Source organism: Oenanthe melanoleuca, chromosome 3 (assembly GCF_029582105.1).
Source record: "Oenanthe melanoleuca isolate GR-GAL-2019-014 chromosome 3, OMel1.0, whole genome shotgun sequence".
Classification (NCBI taxonomy): Eukaryota; Metazoa; Chordata; class Aves; order Passeriformes; family Muscicapidae; genus Oenanthe; species Oenanthe melanoleuca.
Genome location: NC_079336.1, coordinates 84,367,743 through 84,380,893, shown reverse-complemented (window position 1 = coordinate 84,380,893; position 13,151 = coordinate 84,367,743). Strand labels below are relative to the sequence as shown.

The 13,151-nt window shown below is 35.4% G+C and overlaps 1 protein-coding gene across 1 annotated transcript in view; it reads left to right on the top strand.

Moving 5' to 3' along the window:
• The window catches only part of CAMKMT (calmodulin-lysine N-methyltransferase), a 211,214-nt gene that overhangs the window by 12,652 nt on the left and 185,411 nt on the right, over window positions 1-13,151 (top strand). Inside the window, exon 3 of the mRNA XM_056488788.1 lies at window positions 1,759-1,823. Coding sequence (XP_056344763.1) covers window positions 1,759-1,823 — 65 coding nt within the window. The remainder of the gene's footprint in view (window positions 1-1,758; window positions 1,824-13,151) is intronic.

Here is a 13,151-nt window from a genome sequence, read left to right as displayed (position 1 = left end):
GTACTAGACTACTACATTTTTATTCTTATGTTTGATTGCTTCACTTAGAGAGTTACATGATAAATCTCCTTTAGATATGAACTACGTACATGAAGAAATTGAGGGGGGAAAAAAAGAAACCAAACATGTTATCCCAAGACTACCTGCATGCCAACAGAGATTAAAATATTTCTTTACTTTCACAGCATCTCCCACCCTCCTTTGCATTCATTTAGAGATAAGACACTCACAGTTGTGTGATAGCCCCAGAACTGTGCAGAGTTACAGAGTTTGTAGGGTTCTGAGGAATCAGCAGGGGGAAGTTTAAAGGGCAGCTCTGTGGCTGGCAGAACTACCCATTCTATCTCCTTTTTTGTCACTTCCCTTGCACTAGCTCGGTTGCATTAGCTGTCCAATATGATGGAAAACAAACTTGCAAAAAAGAACTACATTAAAAATCCACATGATCCATCAGCATTCTTGTAGACTTCCTCTGCAGAGAGGGCATGTAATTTTGGTTTGTTTTTATGTAGCTGGGAGAAGAGCATTAATATCCAGTTGAATCTTTTGCAACATCTCTCATATATTTTTGTTCCTGCTGATGAGCTCAGTTTGGTTTTTTTAATTTGATTTCCATTTTGATTTTCATTTTCTAGTTGCTGTTTAATGTTTCTCAAAATTTAACTTGTTAATGTTTCTTTATTTAATGCTTATGCTTATCAGAAACTATAAATAGTGGGTTTTTACAATAAATATGCAATTTCATGTTTGCAAAGCAATTGTTGGGTTTTTTTCCTTTTTCTATTCTTGCAGCAATCTTTCTTCAGGAAAGAAGAGCAGAGAGAATGACAACTAATTTTGTAGGTGCTAAAATTCTTGGATTTTTTGCATTGTTAGTGTTTCAAATTAGTGTGTTCCCAAACAGCCTTAGAAGCTATATTTGAAGCATTATCAAAACCCTATCTTTTTATATTCTGTTGCCTTGATGAATTAATTCCAGATTTTCTTTAATGCATTTGTGAAACAGCTGTGTGATCTGATTGTTATAAAGTGTAAGACCAATATTTTGTTTGTTTTGGGCTTAGATTAGTTTGGAATATTTTAAACAAGATTAAATGCTTTGTTATGTGTGTGCCACTGCACATTTAAAGGCAAATCTTAGGTATATTTTTATTCAATTTTGGTGCTTATTCTTTCTGTTGCTGTCAGTGCTTTGTTCCTTGCATTCTAAAATTTGCACTTGGTGTGTGAAATTTAGGTAATTAATTTATTATCCTCACTTTTGGATGTTTATTTCACATGGGTTATGCAAATGTAAACCAAAGAAAATGCAGTTCACTGAACACATTAATCAGTTTCATCATTAGCATTAATTTAATTAAGTGTTCTTGATTTTGTGGGAGAAAATAGGAATGTGCATACAGCTGCTGTTCAGAAATACTCTTTGGATTTCCCTTTCAAAGAAATTGCTTTACCAAAGTTCTTCCTTTCCTTTTTGTGGCTTTCACAACTAAATAAAAATTGATGCTCCTTGGAAATATTTTCCTTCTGAGAAACACATTCCTCCTGATTCCTGGATTTCAGTGCTGGATCTTTGTAGACTGGTGATTGTCCCCTTGTTTTCCCCCTGGTGGCTACAGTAGTACCTGTTTGCTGCTTCACTGTGAAAGGGGGTGGTGAAAAGGAGAAGTGAATGCATTCATTAAATCTATTTTTTGAAGATAGGATTTTTTTTATGGTTTATGTGTCAGTAAAGTCACTATTTATGTTTTCTTCCAGGTTTCACAGTGGCCTCTTAAATGTTAAAGATGTTCTTACAAGTTTTGACAACACGGGGAATGTCTGTAAGTCACTGTTTATTTAAGCACTATGTACTATGGTGATAAAAGTCTGACTGTACCAATATAAAACATTTCTGTATGAGCCCTCAACAGCCACTTCATTTAGCTGGAAAACTCTATTACTGTAGTCAGAGGTACCATAGCATTACAGTTTTATGTAGCACAGTTGTTTGTGTTGGATACAGCCTTAAGTTCTCTCAGTGCAGGTTATTTTTGGTTGTGGCTATGGTGGGAACATTAGAGCAACTGGGCTGCACTGGATGAAACATGAGTTTAGCCCATTGATTTGTGTTGGCCAGGGGCCAGCTGTGACTGTGTGAGGAATAGTAGTTCAGGAGCATGGAAAGCAATCAGGGGCACTTCTAGCTTTTTGAGAACAAACTTGACCCAGAGAAATGAAAAAGAAAGCACTCAGTCAAGTTGTGAAATTCCTTCCTACAAAACGTTTTGGATCCTAAAATATGAAATAAATTCAAAAAGCAAAGGGGGAAAATTGTGCAACAAAAATTTACTGTTAAAATACCCAGACATCACTTACAGCTTAGGAAGTGCTGGGTGTTAGGAGAGTTAATGGGGCAGTGCTATGATATGTTTGTTCTGATCTTTCACTCTTGTCTAAGTGGCTGCATTAACCTGAGGCAAGATGAGCTCTAAGTGGGCCATCAATGTCTGACCCAGTACAGCTCTGCTTCAGTATACTTATTAATAAAATTATCTATGCTATTAATGGACTTGAATTATCAGATTGTGGTAGACCCTGGAAACAAAGCTGAGCAAACATATTGAAACATTTTTGATGTGATGAGTAATTACTGTTATATAATTAACATTTAGATATACACATATAATTGTTGTTTGGTTCTTCTGCCTTATCTTTCGGGTTGTTTTGTTTGTTTTCAAACAAGGAAACTGATAGAATAAAGTTGGTCAAGTTTGCCAGATATTCAAGCAATACACATGTATTTCCCCTTCCTTGTCAAGCCAATGATATAGAAACTGTTTTGATATATATGTGTTTTATCTCAAAATTCCAGTTTTAGTATTTCAAAGCTATGTTTCAATAAACATTAGGTCATTATATACAACTTAAGTATTTATTTTGAACAGCAGAGAAAATACTTTCTCTGTGTGTGTGTGCGTGTCTAAAAGTGCTTCAGGTACAGTGTAATGTGGTAACATGATTTCTTGCTCTTTGTGTGGTACTGAGTTTGTGCTCAATCTGCACAGATTTCCTTGTTAACACAAAGAATTTACTCTGCTAAAATTTTCATACGTTTTCCTATTGATACATGTGCTGTCAGCTCTTCTGTTAACTTCTTCCAGTATTTCAGCTACTGTTTTATTGATTGCAGATGGTAGAACAAGACTTATACTCTAATATGCCCTCCACCAGTGCTAACACAGGAGTAATGTGACATTTGTAGTTCTCACTGTTTCTCTTTTTATACAGAGATTCACATTTGTCCTTTTGGATTCTGAATTGCTTTGAGGGTTCATGCTGTGCCATTATATATAGCATTTGCCAAGTAATTTCCAAATCCACTGCTTCCCCATTTTTAAATGCCTTTGTCTGTAAGTGTCTGTCTGTATTGATCTACATATTACTGATTTATGCTTGTTTTACTATGCACTCTAGATTATACTCTATTAGTGTAACTGTAAAATTATTATCTTCTGGCAGCATGCAGTACTGGCTTGGAGTGTAATAATCACACTTTTTGCTACCACCTGTATGGAATAAATGTTCTTAGTATCCAAGCCAGAGTAACTATGTGTCTGTCACACCATTATAGTAAAGTTCCCCCGACCATGTGTTTACTGAGCTGCTGTATTTGGATCATACCTGACAGAATTTGTGTACACTCCCATTATTCCTTAATTCAAATTGCCTCTTTCTTTGATCTTTTCCTGTGTATTTCTTGACTCTCTTTGTGTTAACCCACTGTGGAAATGGTGAGGGTGTGTGTGCCTCCTTTTATACTCAGATGTAACTACTGTTGTCCTTCTAAAATTAGGTTGACTCTTTCTTAAAATTTCTGTAGTGCTCTACAATAACTTTTTATTATTAAACCATAATGTACTGTAAGAAACCCCCAGATATTTCTGAAATGGTCTTTGACTGTATCAGATTATTTCTCCTAATATCTAATGCTAATGGAGCTAGCCAGAACTGAATGTACTATCACAGCAGCATGCTCTGTGGGGGGCATGCACTGAATAATTACAGACTTCAGTGGTTTTTTGGGACACTCTGCATAGCCAGCATTTATTTACTGGCCACTAAAATTCACTTAAATGACTTGGACTGAGTTATCAGAAAACAGGTGTTTTAGGGTTCATGTGTTTGTTTTGGTTGCCATACTGAATATTAATCAGCAAGATTAATGTTTTTCCTAGAAGTTATTAGATTATGAAATAGTTTTATATTAAACAGATTAGCTTCTGTAAAAACTTAATTTTGTTTTTAATTATTTGTTTCAAAGAACATGGTTTTTGTGGTTTGGGGGAAGTTTTTTTGTTTCTTCTAGTAAGTACTTTCTGTTAAAACAAGCTCTTTCATGGAGTGTTTCTATGGTCTTTCTGTTGATCTCTGTGCTTATGGTCTTTGACAGCTACATCACCATATACCATCAAAAGAAGAGTGGTAGAGTAGACTCCAGTTAATGCCACTGTCTCTATGCTCCCAGTAGGTATCAACTCAGTACAAGATGAGCCACTAGCTGGCAGCATTATATAAAATATCAATAAGCAGCTTTTGAGGAATACTTGTGACTGCTTCCAAAAGTGCTGCCTGATACCAGAAAGACTTCTGGATAAAAGGGGAGCCAACTGCAGTAGCTGGTCAGTGGTGTATTGCAGGGTCTCAGTTGTTAACTCTGAAAATTGCCTCTGCACAATGGCTCGTTCAAACTTAGTATTTGTACACTTACACTTGTATTCTGTCTTTTTCTAAAAGATTTGTGAAGATGCATTTGCACAGTAAGATTGCCACTGTGAATGAAAATTCACATTACAAGTTGCAATGGGTTTTCACTTTCTTAGAAAAATGTAGAAATTTTTTTCTCTCTGCTCATCCTTTGTGGGAGAGTGGTTTCCACATGAAAACTCTAAATGAATTCTCCACACAGACAGGATGCAGTGCTAAATGCATTTCATTCAGCTTTAATTCTATGCATAAAGAGGACTGGAATGAAGGAAAGAATCAGTCTGTTCATTCTAGACAACAATATGCCATCTGTTAAAAAGAGATGTCCTATCTCTAGTCCTGAGATAGTCCTTTAAAAGAACTGATGCATCCCAGGCAGAAGGCTGGGTGGTGGCATTGTGGGGTGGCATCAGCTGGCCCCCAGAACCACATGCCATGCTCATCCTGGCAGAAGAAATTGTCCAAAAATTGAGGAAAATTCTGCAAGGATGAGCTTTTGAGGATGTCTCCTTCCCTTGCCTTTCCAAGTGGGAGAAAGCAGTTATATGACTCTATCCTGGAAGTAATCATTGCAGATTATGTAAACATTTAAATTAAGTGAAATGATTTGGGCCAAAATATAAACCTCTTTACTATTTGCCCCCAGTCTAAGCAAGCTACAGACTGTGTAAAGGAGAATTTTAATGAGTGAAATATAGCATATTTTCTAATTTTCATGTAGTATGTTTTCATCTGATGTTGTCACAGCAACAAGATATTCTAGAATGCTCAAGTAGTATAAGATTGAAATTATACTATATGTAATAGCCAAATATTTTCTTGTAAACTGCACATAGCATTAGTTAATAATTTCATTTTCAAGAAACAACATGTTCAACACATTTTATTTTTCTACTTGGCTGAGTGTACAGTTATATGTTTTAGAACTAAAAGAGCAGCAGAGGGTGCTACAGTTACAGAGCTGCCCAAGCACACACTCCAAAATTGCTGCTCCTGTAGGCAAGCAGATCCTGTAAACACTTCAGCTTTTCATTTGGGATAGATGTAAACAGGGTTGTTTTAAATTCTGTTGCCTCTGTTTATAGAGGAAAACAGGTAATCTGCATGAAATCCAGAAAAAGTAGAATTACATTGTTCTTCCTTGATTTTTTTATTTTAATAGTTTAATTGGTGGAAAATGTTAGATAGTTCCATGAAAACATAGTGTCTGGATATAGCTACTGTTACAAAACATTTAGAACTGGATTTGTTTATGCTAATTTTACATTTAGAAGTTCTAGTCTCTGCAAAAGTTGGTTTGGTTTTTTTTAAAATTGTTGTTAGTGGATGGTTTTTTATGTGTTTCCAAAATAAATAAGCTAGCTAAACTGAAGAATATTTTTGCCTTTTATATAATATTTTTCATGAAAATAACATAAGAGAAGGATTTTTTCTATAAATTTCAAATTACCATCAAGGTTTTTTGGAAACACAAATCAAGAAGGAAACAAATCTTTTTTCTCTGTTAAGTTTTCGCATTTTTCAGTTTATATTCATTTTAAAATAATACTTAAAACTGGTTATTATGCAACTTTCAAATTTACTTAGGAAAAATATTAAAAAATCTACTTTAAAACAAAGAACCTTTTCTTCTTTCTTCTATTCTTTTCAATAACTAAAGCAAGAAGGATATCTTTTTTCTGGTGGCATATGAAGATGGATTTAGAGAGCTACTTGTTTCTTCAGAGCTCTCACTGTGTGCCTCAGATATCTGAGCTCCTCAATGGAGAGATGATGGCAGCCACAGAATGATCATGCTTGGAAGGATAGATGCCATAAAGTTACCTGGGGACAATCACCAGATGACATCCTTTATGGCACTAGAAATGCTCCTGTATTTCATGGAATGTTACCTGGAATCAACATGGGAGCAGAGGGCTCCCAGAGGTGCTGCTGTGGAAGTTTCCCACGTTGTTTTGAGTAAACATCTGGTTATGAGTGGTGAAAAGCCTGCCAGCTGGAATATGCTTCCTGCTCCTCTGTGGCTCAGTCAGTATTCTCACCTGAAGAAACTGCCACCCGATGTCCTCTGAGCCTTTTCTCATTCCTCTGGTGTGGCAGTTTGAAATTATTTACCATGTCAGAACCTCAGAGCCCCTTGGAAATCTTCAACAAAAAATAAATTGTCTGGAAGAGTGTTTGAACAGCAACGATACGTGTTGTTTTGAATGAAATGTTGTATTTGTGATACCTACAATTTACTATTCACTATGCAGCTTCCTTTTAAATAAAACATTTCATGATCAGGGTTAAGAAAAAATAGCTGTTTCCTCCCTCCCTCCTTCATCCAATTCACTTCAATGATTCAGTTTACAGCATCATCCCAAGCAGTCACGTTGACATAACTGGCATAAGGCGTATGGAATGGAGCAGAAAATAAGTATATGGAGAGAAGCAGGCACCTTTTAAATTACTCTTGCTACCAGAATTGTTTTTATGAGATTGTTCTCTGATGAAGCATCAGTTATTTTGTCTGTTTTAAATACTGTCCTGACATATTCAGCTTTTCCCCACTCACTAAAATCTTTTGTTTATAAGGAACCTGTGTGTGAAAACAGAAGTCATAACTGGTCAGGGATTCTTTTTCTCTAAAGTACTTTTTTGTGGGAGTCCAGGGTATCTCCCTGACTTCTTTGGGAATGCAAAAACCCCCATGGCAGACCCCTCTGAGACCCCCAAATGGTGCCCAAGAGCTGCAGGGGCTGGATTTAGCTCCTTGGGAGAATTTGCCAACACTGAGGGAAGAATCACAAAGCATGAGAGCAAGCAGAGTGTAAATTAGAATATTAGAATGCAGAATAAGTAGGTTTTTGGATTGTTTATATTAAGAGCCATGTGGTCAAGATGGAGGAACCTGGGTGTGGTGTGCCCCTTCTTCCTTCTTCTTCATGTCATCCATGTTGGGGATGCATTCTAGGAACCACAGATTGGATGGGAAAAGAATGGACATTGTAAAGAGATTGCATGGCATTGGAAAGAGTCTGTAAACATTGTATATGTAGTTTTAGGTATAAAAGATTTGGCACAGCCCGCCCGAGGGCAGTTCTGTGATGGTCGCCTTGCAGAGCAGACCTGTGTTGGGCTGACTGAAACATTTTGGAAGATAAGCTAAATAAACAGCTTTGCAACAACACAAGGTCGTATCGAGAAGCTTTCTTGCTGGAAACTCCGAGAGAAGCCAAACTCCTGACCACCTGCATGTCCTCTCTGAGGAGGTCTCACGCCTAAAGAGACCCTCGGGGTGGGACACTTTTTTTCCTACTATGTATTCCAAACATTATCTGTCTTTGTGCCTCTACTTTCAAATATGGCACCAGCTTAGAGAAGTGGGAGGTGAAGAAGCCCAGTTGAGCCCTTCTGAGTACCCTCTTTCTTCCTGGGTCAGACTGAAGTTTTTGTAGGAACTGATTCTCCTGTTCAGGTTATTCTGATGAGAACCTTTTGGTAAAAATATGTGGATCTCTCAGAGCAACAGCAGTTACTTTTCTGTGTTGCTGAGCAGTGTTTTTTACCTTGGCACTCTGATTAGCTATGTATTGGCATCATCTGTTGTCTTAAAAAGTTGTTGGCATTAGTAGATTTCTAAGCATACTATTTGTGCTAATCTTATACAATGTGAAGTATTTTTGAAACAGTTCCATGTATTCTAAATGGATTACCATACCATGAGAAATTGGGTATTTTGATTTACATTAAAATTTTGAAGGTACAGTGTAACACCTTAAATTAGGTTGGTAGGAGAAGAGTATGAATGATTTTAATTAATTTCATGGGTTTTACTTTTGCTTTAGGTATCTTATCTTAGTCACCTCTTCAGTTGAGATAGGGCAGGATAACAATAGTAAGCATCCCTTTAAGATGTGCTGTGTTATTAATTCAGCTTAGTCTTCTAATATATTTTAGAGTTTTCTCTAAAAATACTTCAAATTTAAGCATAATTGAAATAAATAGTTTCAAACGAGTTTGATGTGTGCTGGGTTGTTGCCATTTCTGTGCAACTTCCTTGTTTCTTTGTAATCATTCTTTTTGTTCTCACAATACCTTTCACTTGCCATGTTCTAGCCATGCTTTCCACGCTGCTTTTTGCATCCTGAGTATCTCCCTTCTCCATGTTGCTGTGGTTTCTGTCATTTCTCTGTAGTGTATTATAGTCTCATCAGTGGCTGGAGTGTGGAGGTAACAAGGGCAGTCTTTATTATTTGTTTTCTGTATACAAATGCAGCTGAAATGTTATGCAAAACCTTGTTTTGGTTTCGTTTCAAGTTTTGTGTAGAGAACTTTTTGCAAGTTGCACTGTATTTAATTTTAAAAATTCATATTCAAATGGGTAAACTCATGTCTTCTTTTGAAATGTCACAGTGAAAGGTTTCAATTTAATTCAGCACCAATTCATAAAATTATATTAAAAAAACCCCTTTGAGTAAAATATTTCTGGAAATCAGAATTTGAAACCTTTGGTGAATATATCCACTTGAAATGTTTTGTCTGATGATAGTTCTGACTGAAAAATATGGTGAAAACTGATGTACATAGCAGTGACCAGATGAAAATTTGATGTAGATCTAGTATTCATGTACTTAGCTTGATAAATTAAATACTGTTACTGAGAGTATGTACATTTAAATAAAATTATATCAGGTTTAAGCTATTCTTTAAAAAGTATTTTCAATAATATGGAAAGAGGTAGATAAGACATTATTTCAGAAATATAAAGAAGTAATTTTTGGTAAACTTAGTGGATTGAAAGAGCCTTCTACACAAATGGTGTGGTAAATAGAAAATGTGTGAGGAATAACTGCAAGTTTGTTGGAATTACTGGAGTCCAGCCTTGTGGTTTTTAATTAAGATTGCAGCTCACCTGCAAAAGGTTTTAGCAACTATTCATAAACAATGATTTAGAACACATTGGTTCTAGCAATGGTGATTTCACATCTACTCTCCTTACTGGTAGAAAATATCTTCTCTTATCTGTAGCCTTTTGTTTACTAAAACTTAAAATTACTTCTGGTTTGGTCCTTGGCAAAACCGAAATTTTCTTTTGCAGTAGTTTTTTAGGTATATTAAATCATCACATGGTCTTACCTAAATCTTCTTTTACTTACATCTAGCAAACCAAATTCTGTCATGTTTTCTTAAGATACTGTTTTTGCTAGGCTCTGACTTTTCTTTAGACTCCATATATTTGGTTTGTATCTTTCTTGAAGAGTGTTTGTCAAATCTGGGCATAGTATTCCAGTTGAGACTTCTATAATGCTAAGTAAACCAGGAGATTTTGTTTTACAGCCTGTAATCCCAATATTGAGTTTTCCTCTTACAACAGCATGACTTTGACTCATGTGGAGCTGCTGACTTGCCATAAAATTCTGGTCATCTTCAGGAGGAATCAATTATTCCTAGCTATGTACTTATGTACCAGATTATTCTTAACCAATTTTAATACCTGGTGTTTGTCCCTGTTGAACTTCTTCCTGTTTCCAGACTTCTCACAGTTCATTGCTTTTATCCTTTGAAGCCTGTCTTTCAACTTCCTGGACTTCTAAAATTGATAAATCACTAATGTAATAAACAGGCATGTTCCTTTAGGTGATCAATGAAAACACTGAACAGATGCTTTTATAGCAAACCATTGAGAGTTATTCCCATTATTCTCCAAGTCAGTTTTCTTCACCCATCTTAACCAAATTTTATTTAGCCTATTTCTTATGAAATTGTCAAAAGATTTTCTGAAGTTTTGATATTAGACATCTACTGCTTCTGCCCCATAAACATTGTTCTCCTGGTGAATGGCTTTTTAATGAAAATCTGTAATTTATTTTTTATTGTTATACTTTATCATGGAATATGCAACAAAAGAATGAAAAACATGAATCTGTTTCAAGTTTTTAATTATGTGAAGATGAGGGAGAGGTTGATTTGAATGAAACATTATACTTAATTATAGAATGCATAATTGCCTTATGCAGTAAAAGTCACCTGATGATTCTCTGACTTACAATTTCATTCATTTTCTGAAAGCTGTTATTTTAATTATTTATACTACAGATGTATCCTATCTAAGCTTCTATGAATAGTTCTGTCTTGTAGTTCTTTGATGTCCTGAAGGAGAACTGCAGCTACTCTGAGCTATGTACTTGTTTTGTGACATGTTTGGTAATCCAGCAAAAATTAGTATAGGATTTTAAAAGTCATATACCCTAATATACTTTATTTCCCATCTCACTACTTTTAATAAGTGTGACAGAAAGTGAAAGAGTGCAAGGTTTGGAGTTTTTAAAAATTATTATTTAGTTTGGGGCCTTTTTGGTAATTTGGGAGTGCTCAAATGTGCTTTCACTTTCTTCTCAACTCTGCTAGTACTGGTTGAAGATGTGTTTCACTATCTGAGGGTTTTTTTTTTTTACCAATTAATTTTTGGGTTCCCCTTTATACTCAGGCCAATTTCCACATATTAAGGCAGTATTTGTTCTCATGTTTAAATGTGTGGTTTATATAATCTCAGAAGATAATCCTGTAGTACCCAAAGCACCCTTCTTATTTTTAATGAATCCATACAATATCACATTTGTGAAACAAATATTAAATCCATTTTAGAGGTAGGAAATCTCCTAAGTCTCTGTTACAGAGCTGTTCATGGTTAGAAGCAGAACCAAGCCATCCTACAGTGGTGGTTATGCAGAGAACCACCTGACTTCTACTAGCCTTTTTCACATGCAGGTTTACTGAAAGATCTTTGTTAAAATTGCAGTGTTATGTTTTCAGGAGTGCTTTCTCATTTTAAATGCCACCTATTTGGGGTGTCAAAACTGAAGGACTTAGAACTGTGTCAAAAAAGTCTTGGGCATTGCTGAACTGAACTTTAGATGCTCTGACAATAAAATTTAGTTCTCCTTCCAGGAAGGACGCCCTTCTACACACGTAGTGGCATGGCCTGGAATTCACCACAGCTGCCACTCTGAGACTTGTGTGTCATTAACACTCCCTCTCCTTTGTAGTTTCAGTTCCTAACTTGATGCATTCACAATCTCAAATCCTTTCCTTTATTTAGATGCTTCATCTGTGTCTGTCAAAAAGAATAGAAGGTGTAACTTTTTTGTTTGTTTAACCTTCTATGAGGTAGCTGCAAATTTTATGTAGAATTTGTGTGGTTTCAGACAGGAGTCTAATGGTTATAACACTCACAAGGTAGTTTCATGAAAGTAGGGGCAGTCAGCACACCTGAGTTAGCAAAGAGAATGGGTTTAGAGCTTTTATGTACTCACTGGAGCTTCTTTTGGACAGTGAGACAGGAAATAATATTACTAAATTTATTGGATAATCCCTCATGACAGTGTATCAGGAAAAAACTCCACTGCAATCTGCCAGTAAATATGAATTTAGAATGTGAACATAGCAGCCTACCTCACTATAAGCTCATTCCATAAATTTACCTATTCACACAGCTAAAACACTGTACAGTCTTAAGCCATTTTACAAATCAGGACCTTAGTATAAATTCTGTCAGCTAAAAATACTGGAATGTCTTAATAATAAAACATAATAGGACAAAGCAGCTTGTATACAGGGTCCTTATTTTTGCTGTATTTTGGTTCTCATTTTTAAATTGTGGTAATTGGAAGCAATTTGTAAGTTTACTTACTATTTAATTGGACATTCCCAAAGTAGAAAATATTAATTCCTTTTGTTAGCGTGGTTAACGAATCTGCTAAAAATGAGCTTAGCCAGATAAACAGAGGGGGTTTATTACTAGTAAGAATTAATTTGATAATTTTGTCCACAACCCTAATCTGCTTTTAAAATCATGCATTATATTTTCTGTGGAAAATTAACCAAGATAAATTCCCTATGGGAAAGGGATGTGTGCAGCTGCACATCTGCTGTGGGAGAAGCTTTCTTACTGACAGGTGAATCTGAGTCCATGTTATGATTATTTCCTAGGTTAAAGTAATAGAGGAAGATTCTTAATCTTAGATTGTCTCAGAAAATATATTTATGTAAGTGGATTATTTATGTAGCTGAGATTAGCAGACATTGCTTTTAAATGCACATCAGTGAGAAAGTGCTGAAACCAAAAGTCAACTATTTATATAAAATAACTCCTACCAGGGCAGAGGATTAATTACCTTGATTAATAACAAGGACTGTGTTTGTTGCATCTGATTTTAGATTAATAATAATATTTGAAAAAGTTTAAAAATTCACAAGCCTAAGGTAGAACCTGAAGCTTGTGTTCAATATTTTTTGTTTTTGTTTTTGTTTTATTTTGTTTTGTTTTTATTTTTTATAGGACATTTGACACTGTTTAAATTTCATGAAACACAGTTTTTATTGTTTTTCCTAAAGAGCCTCTGATGTATAGCTGTCAAATT